This window comes from Caloenas nicobarica, chromosome 5 (assembly GCF_036013445.1).
Source record: "Caloenas nicobarica isolate bCalNic1 chromosome 5, bCalNic1.hap1, whole genome shotgun sequence".
NCBI lineage: Eukaryota > Metazoa > Chordata > Aves > Columbiformes > Columbidae > Caloenas > Caloenas nicobarica.
In genome coordinates, this window is record NC_088249.1 from 8,457,681 (window position 1) to 8,466,116 (window position 8,436).

Consider the following 8,436-nt stretch of genomic DNA (forward strand, 5'->3'; position numbering starts at 1 on the left):
CGGTCGGTGAGGCGGGAGCGGGGACTGCTGCGCTGGGAGGCGGCGGCGACGACAGCAGCGGCGAGGTGGTGAGTAGGGAAGGCTGGGACGGGCTGGGCTGGGCTGGGGCGGGCGCGGCGCGGGGCTCCGGGCCCGCCTGCCTCCCCCCCGGGGCTCCGCGTGGGGATGGAGCGGGCGGGGAGCCGGTGCCGGCGGGAGCCCGCGGAGGAGGGAGCCGATTCAAAATGGCGGCGGGCCGTTTGCCGGCCGCGCGGGACGATGAGTAACCGCCGCCCGGGGCCGTTCGCAGGCACGCGCGCCCCTGGAGCGGTGCGGGGGCCCGGGGCGGGCGGGCCGGGGAGGTCGTTTCTCGGCACTGGGCGTCCCTCTCCTCCGCTCGGTCGCTTCTCGGCTGTGCACCCTCACCGCCCAGGCCTCCCCCCCGCCCCGGGCACCCACCGGGCTGCGCCGCACGCCGTGGCTGCGGGACCTCCCCCGGCTCCCAAGCCGATGCGTCGCGGCTCAACCCCGCCTCGGCCCCCGCCGCGCTCCCTTCCCAGCCTGCGTGTGCCGGGGCTCGCTCCCCGCCCCGGCCGCGCCCGCCGGTCCCGCCTCTCCCCGCCGGCGCTGGCGGCCGCCTGCCCCGGCTCAGCCTCCCCGGCCTCCGTCCTCTGCGTTTCCACGAACCTTCTGCTCCTCGCACCCCCTGCCCTGGGCGTGCGGCTGCCTCAGCTTCCCAGCCTGCCCTTCCTCGGGAGCTACTGATCCTTCTCGAAGCCCTCGCCTCCTGGAGAGGTGCCTACCAGCCCCCTAAGCCCGGAGGGTGCACCAAACCCCAGTGCTTTGTAGGTGCCTTTGTCCCGGTCCGAATGGGGATCTTTCTAGCCCTGCCAGCCCTTTGCTATTGTCTGCAGCCCACCTTTATCACTCAGCATCACCATATGTACACATATACATGCCGAAAAAGGAGTACCTGGCTTTCCATCTTCTTTTCACCACTACACAGTTGTTATAAAGGACATTTTTGGAGAGGAGAGGATTAGAGAGGAGATACAGTACCTTCTTACGTGCCCATGCTAACCATCGTTGCTATGTTTATGGCTGTACAAAAAGAAAAAGCACTCTGCTGAAGTGAACCTCCAGCACTGGCCTGGCTAGTTCTCGCCTGCTTTCTCCTGAAATTGACTATCTGCACTGTTACTCCAACTCTTAGGAAGCAACCTTTTCCCTTAAGTATGTCTTCGGCAGCATATTACTATATGAATACACATTAAGTGTGAATCTGGAATGTGTAAGTTGATGCTCTGGTAAGAGTTGGATCAAATTTCAAGCACCTTGTTTGTAAAGCAGACTTCGATATCCCCAAAGCAAAACTCTTAATGAATTACATAATACTGTGTTACTGGTGGGGGAGAGGGGGTGGAATAAAAAAAAAAAAAAAACAACAAAACAAACAAACAAACAAAAAAAAAAAAAAAACCCCACCCAAAACACACCAGAACCCACAACACAATGCTACAGTTAGCTGTTGTCTCCTCGACAGCTCTTTTTGTACAGCTATTTCAAACAGTGGTTAAGTTTAACACACTAAGTTTGGGCTCTTGACACTCAGATAGCAATGGAAGAAGAAGGAGATGATATACCTAGTCTAGATATTGCCTCTTGGACAGTGACAGATGTTGCTTGAAATTATCTGGAGATTTTTAACACCTTGATGCTAAAGCAGTAGTAGTCTTACTCTCATGTACCAAGGTTTTACACAACGGCTAACACCTTTTTGAGTATGTTAATATGTAAATCAATAGTGAAATGTACCTACTTTTTAATTAATTTGGTTTTAAATTTAGTATTCTCTCGAGATGAGTGTTTGTTGGAGATAGTGCAGGGAAGTCTGGGGAAGGCTGTTTATTTGCAAGGTTTTAATTGCATCTGATAATGGCTATGAAGTTGTTTTTTTTTACTAAGAACTTAGGTTCTGAGGCATGCTTATATATCAGTTAATAAAATCTGAAGAAATTATTTCTGTGGTGGGCATATTCTTTAAATTTATGCTCACAGAGATCCTCGAGGTTTGTTATAGCTCTGGGGAAGAACCTAGAATCACATGCAGCAGGTCTCACGCATTATTATATTGCATGGGAAAACTGTTTCCTTCTTTAGTATGTTAACAGATTACAGACTGAACTGGTCTGCCAACATCCCCCACGTCTTTTTGTTTGTGGACATGATAATGGTTATTTTACCAGGAACTTGTACATTGCCATCAATGGTCCTGTCCTGTATCAGTCTGCTATTTTGAGAAGTAAACGGCCAAAGCCTCTTCCTCTAAAATTGTCAGATATCCAAAATAGCACAAAAAAATATTTTCATATATTGTTCTTGTGACTGCATCATCTTTACCTGTAGTTGTTGTGGGGGTTTTTGTGGGTTTTGCTTTGGTTGGATTTTCTTTAAACAAAGTTTACACCCTTGTCACCCTAAACTAAAAGTGTATCCAGTAGGAATTTGGGGATTCAAATAGTTACTGTATACAGGCTCTCAAAGAGATTGCCCTTCATTTATAGAGTGTTTTGAAAGTATACCCAGGGAGCAAGAACTTCTATGGTACCATAAGGTGTTGGACAGAAATAAGAAATACTTCATTGACTTGATATCGTAGTGTCTCACTGGAGCTGTAGTTCATACACCTCACAACGCTGTCTTGAATGTCACTGTGAGCTCAATCTGTAAATGAGAATGAGACTCTGAGCTGGTCGAAATATGTTTTTTATGACATGACAGCATTTTAGTCTGAATATTTTGGGACTGAGTAAAAAGATTTTGGCTTGAGAGTGTTTAAGGTAGGGGGTTTTTTGTTGTGGTATTTTAACAAGTTTGCAGCTTCTTGAGAAAACATGTTTCTGTCCCCTCACTTGCCTCCCAGGTCTTCTGTCAACCATCTTCTCCCCGCTCAATTTTGAGAGCAATCACTCTTTAAAAATTTTTTATTACCAGCCACACTAGAAAACAAAAATAGATGTCCATATGCAGCCTCTTGTTTCTTTTCTAGGTATGTATTTAAGTCACAAACAGCAAACTGTCTTGTACTGTACAGACATGTCTAGAAATGTATTTGAATTGTTTTCATATTTTATCATATGAGTTTTTGTAGCCTTTTGAAATCAAGCATTCTTTTAGGTTTCAGTAATTAAAAGAATTGTTGCATTTGTTTGCTACTTGTATTTGGTATATCCAATCTTATTTTGCCTTAAATGTGTTGTAAAAGCTCAACCTTCAGAGTTAAAACCATGTAATTACTGTCATTACCTTCATTATTGTCATCTCGCAAAATAAATCTTAGTCATAAAGTTTCTGTGCGGGTAAAGAAAAATTTTCCCTGGTTTTGCCGTGTTTCAGTTTTGTATTTCTGCATGCTTGCTCTTTTTCTCTGCATGCTCGCTCTTTTTCTCTAGATGCTACAGAGATACACAGTTTTGTACAACAAAGGTGAAAACTGTAGTTTTGTGATGAAAGTAATGATGATTTGCTTTCAGTATGCTTTTGTGCACGTTCGAATTTTTCAGGTGATCGCTAAAGATGTTGTTTGCTTTTTAGATAGCAAAGGCGTAGGGATAAGGGAGAGGCTGGTCCAAAGGTCAGGACAGTAGCCCAGGACTTAAACTGGCAGTTTCCTTCTCCTGCCACAGATTTTCTGTGTATTGTTGGGCAAATCACCTTTGTGCTCTAGCTGTAAATTTGGTTTAATAGTACTATTCGAGTTTGTAGGAGTGTTGTGAGGATAGAGATACTGAAGCAAGTGACAAAATACAGACGTGTATAAGTTTCTGAAATGGGGAATTACTTTGTTCTGCATCTCCTGTACTTGGCTGACATGTTACTTCCTGGTACTTGGTAGGTGGTGCTCTAACTTTTACTGTATGGACTCTTGCTCAGTAGCATGGGAGAAGAGGAAGGAATACATCAAACACAATTACTGGTATGTAATTTTTTGCTGCTTAAATGAAACTGTAATGTAGTATTTTGTGCAGTCTTGGGAGCAGGGTGACAAAGAACTGTTTTTATGATGTAAGATACTTATCGTTAAGTAAGTGTTATAGAAAAAATCCAGTGAATGCTGTGAAAGATTTACCTTTAAAAATCTGTAAACATTTTTTCCTCTTCTTCCACACACCCAGGCGTGTGTGATGTATTGAGGTTTTCAAGTTTTCTGCTGCTTTCTGTTCTTCTGTTGGTGTGCTTTAGAATAGTAGATGTATGGAGAGCAGGTTAACATTCAATTGAAGTTAAAAATGTTCTTCACAAGAATATAAGTTGAAATAAAAGAAGCTTCAAACTCTGCACAGAGTGCTTAATGTTTGGTGACATAATCATCCATGGTTGATGAGTAGTCCCAAAAGATGTCTTCAGAGGTCAAGTTTCACACAAGGGATGTGTGTTTAGAAGTTATTGTACAAACAACTTTGTAGGAAAAATTAAATGGGATATCCTCCAATATGAAGCTGCAAGAGTATCTAAAAATCTGGAAAAGGCACTATCAAGGAAAAACTTGTATTGGATTTGGTGGGAATAATGCAAATTGTTAGGTTACAGGAGAAAATTTTAAAAGAAACTTCCAAAGCATTTTATATGTCGGTAATCCATGGATAGCTTTTGAGAAGTTCTATGAAAAATAACCATAAGACCAAGTTCATATATTCTATATTGTAGTCTCTGCATATTATGATTTCTAACGAGTTCTGTACCTTCAGTGGAAAGAAATATTTAAGAGTCAGCTAATGCAAAAAAAGGTTGTTTCATGGATATATACAGCAATTTAAAAAGTGTTGTACAGAGTCAGACCAAATGTTTATCTAGCTACTGTGCTACTCCCAGGTTTTCAGAGCAGATAAGTATGTAATGTATTTTGAAAGGAACAATGTTGCACTTTGGATTTTTAGTGGCTCTGAAAAAGCTGAGAGCAAGCTCTTGTGAAAATATGTGGAACATTCCATAGCAACCAGAAAAGCAAGGCAGAGGTTAGGGCTTACTGAGGGAAATGGAAAATGATAAAGACACTGCAACAGTATTTTGGTTTTATCAGCTTTTAGTTGAAAAACTTTGTTTTGTTTGGGTCACTATGTTAAAAAAATCCCCAAATATTGGGCAAACAGGAATTCTAAGGACAGAAGACTTGAAGGGACATAACAAAGGTGCATACATGTAAAGATCAGGTACTAGCTTTCATCTGTACCCTGGTTTTTATAAGACTAAAAGAAGTGGCATCTACTGCATTTAAAAAAAAAAAGTTTCTTTATATTTTAAGAGATCAGCTGTGATGTTTGCATGAAGCAGTGTGGTCAAAATTAGTGCAATTCAGAAGAAGATCTGGAGGCTAGTGTTTGAAAGTCATACCTTGGAAAATTCAGCAAGTGATTTTTAGATGTAAATCACAAGAAGCCTTGATGCACCCCGCTTGTTTTTAACTGGTGAACCTAAACTAGGAGTATGGGAATTTGGCTTTCTTATAGTCAACTGGGAAGGACGTATAGAAGCCCATACAGAGGATGACTGTGCCTGTCCTTACTGGACTTGCACAATTCATATTGGAATGACACAGTTCAGTTAGTCACCTGAGTAAGGGAACCGGACAGACTGCTTTAGGGATCTCAGTTGAATGTCTCAAGTTATAGGGAACAAAGCTAGGTCTTACTATCTCTGTAGCCAAAATAAACCAACCTTTTCAAGTACGCCGCCCATGGTATTTTTTTGTGTGTTACTTTGTTAGACATGTTGATGGTCTGGAGGGGTCAAATCTTTTAAAGATGGTGTGCCAGGTTGTATTTTTATTTCCAAAATTAGAGGTTGAGCATGCCAGTAGAAACTCAGGAGGAGCGAGGAGAAACTGCCTCTCCAATAGGTGAAATACGGCTGTTGAGATGTTTGCTTCTATGCGAAGCAGCGGCTCCTGACTTCCATCAAGCGTGGAGCCTGATGGGAGCTGGGAGCTGGAAGCCCCTGCCTCTCTCGGATGCCACAGTTTGTGGACCTGCTCACGCCTGGTTCCCGAGTGCCGTCTTTGGGACCCGATCCATATGATCCTGACCCCTGTTGTACCACACTGGCCATTCTATAACCTGGTATGACGATTCTGATGTTTCTTTATTAAAGAATTTGCTGTATAAATTTAAGATTAAATTTATTTTGTTTTCTGGTTTAGTCTTTTTTTTTACCTTCTTCTTGAGCTGTTTACTTTGTACAAGAATTTTTTTTTTTTTTTTAAACAGGACACAATGTTTGTGCGAGGATTAAAAAGAAAATGTTTTGATGGTGAAGAAGATATTGAAGGAACTCTAGCTGGTATTAAGGCTATTCCTTCATATAATCTTCAGCGGCAGTCACTTTTAGACATGTCCTTGGTTAAACTTCAGTTGTGTCACATGCTGGTTGAACCTAACCTGTGTCGTTCGGTACTTATAGCCAACACGGTACGGCAGATCCAAGAGGAAATGACTCAAGATGGGACTTGGCAGATGATAAATACACAGAGTACAGGGCAGGCATCCCTGGATCGTCTTGTTTCAACAGATATCCTATGTCGTTCATCTAGGGAACAAGCTGAGGGAAAGCATGTTCCAGGCTATAGTACTTTCAATAAAGACTTCGAGGATCACCAGGCACAAGATAATTCAGAAACTATGTCAACAGCCTCTTCAGTGCAAGCTCCGAGAAACCTGCAGAGCAATGTGTGGGAAATGGAGAATCCCCAAGAAAATAAAGGAAACTTTCAAAAATCATTAGATCAAATATTTGAGACGCTGGAGAATAAAAGTCCTAATTCTGTTGAAGAGCTTTTTTCAGAAGTTGACAACTCTTACTATGATCTTGATACTATGTTAACAGGCATGATGAGCAACACAAAAATGGGACACTGTGATGGGCTTGAAACGTTTTCTTCTCCATCAACTACAACTTCTAACTCTAATTGTAAATCTGATCTTAATGAGCTTGATCATATTGTAGAAATTCTTGTTGAATCCTGAAACTCCTTGCATAGGAGATAAAGATCTGTTAATGGGGAAAAAAGACTCGAGAAAGCTATTTCCACAGTTTGTTCTATCAAATCTGCACGTGTATTTTACAAATATCTATATATTATATAGATATATATATTAAAAAAGCACTTCATATTGCAAAATAGTGTTAACTCTTAAAGTTAACCTGCAACTTGTAGTGTAATAATATGATTTATTGTCCATTGAACTGTAAGTACATATGGTAAATGTTTTTAAGTTTGGAGTCCAAGGCTCTTGAAATTGGGTTCCTTTTACCAATTTGTTTTAGCCTTTGATGGAGGATATGCTCAATGAGAGGGAGTCTCTCATCTTTTTCTTATACTTCTCACAGTAAAAATGGTAATAAACACAGAGAGAAGTTGGATAACTGGTCTCCTATTTTACTCCAGTTTCCACTTTGTTATACCACATAACTCTTACCATATCTGCTGCTTCTGTTCTAAGTCGCTACATGGCTCTTAAAGAGCAGTATGCAATAGTTCCTGTTATCCTAGCTAGCTTATTCTGGTTTTTCCTACAATTTTTACTTCAAAATAGTTTTAAAGTGTTTATTGGTGTTTAGATTTTTCCAGGTATTTTCCTAAAATATATTTTTACTACAGATGTTATGTCAGCTGCTAACTTAGGAATTTTTGATAGTATCTGCAGCTGATGTATTTTTTTGAAAGATTTTCAAAAAGGGATCTTTTTTACTGTGAGCTACCCAATGTAGTTCAGTGAAGTGTATGTAAATGTAAATATACTATTTTATACTTTACATTAAAATGTAAGAGCTGTTTTCATGATTCTGTTTTATAGAGTAGTACTTTACTAAATTGAGAATTGTACAATTACGCTTTTCATATCCCATATACTTGAGTATCATTAGAAGAGCTTTGATCCAGCTAGATACAGTTACATCTAATTCATTTCAGACTGCATTTTTTGTTAACTACAAACCTAAATTAAGTAGGTTTTTATTTATGTGTATTTATATGTAAATGTCATCAAGTGAATTGTTTATCACTGAAGTCTACCATCAAATATTTGTTTATATGGGATAACTCTCTTGCACTAATTGCTACAAAAAGTGTTATAGCAGCCTTTAATTCTCAACATGTCATGATGTCTTGTCATAACTAATATGCTCCACTCTTACCGAGGGTTTCCTCTTGGCTTTTTTTAATAACAAAAGATAATACAACATGAGATGGTGTTCTTTTCTTCAAGTCCTCACATTTGTTTTAGAGTGTATATAATTAAGCTTAATTCTATGAGACTTTGGGGGCAGGGTGGGGGGATAGATCAAGTACGGTGCATGATTTTGTTATAAAATGACAAACATTTACCTTCACAAGCTGGTACTGGGGAAGAGCTCTAAACTAGCAGGGAAGAAGAGAAGAAGGAAAATATGTTTTGTTTTGGG

The 8,436-nt window shown here is 40.8% G+C and overlaps 1 protein-coding gene across 1 annotated transcript; it reads left to right on the plus strand.

The window, feature by feature from the left end:
• Positions 1-8,213, plus strand: CDCA4 (cell division cycle associated 4). Its single transcript, XM_065636114.1, is given in 5 exon segments — positions 1-68; positions 3,875-3,955; positions 5,818-5,995; positions 5,998-6,095; positions 6,243-8,213. Coding segments are annotated over 4 exon segments (1,071 nt in total). The 5' UTR covers positions 1-68; positions 3,875-3,916; the 3' UTR covers positions 6,999-8,213.
• The last annotated feature ends 223 nt before the right edge of the window (positions 8,214-8,436 follow it).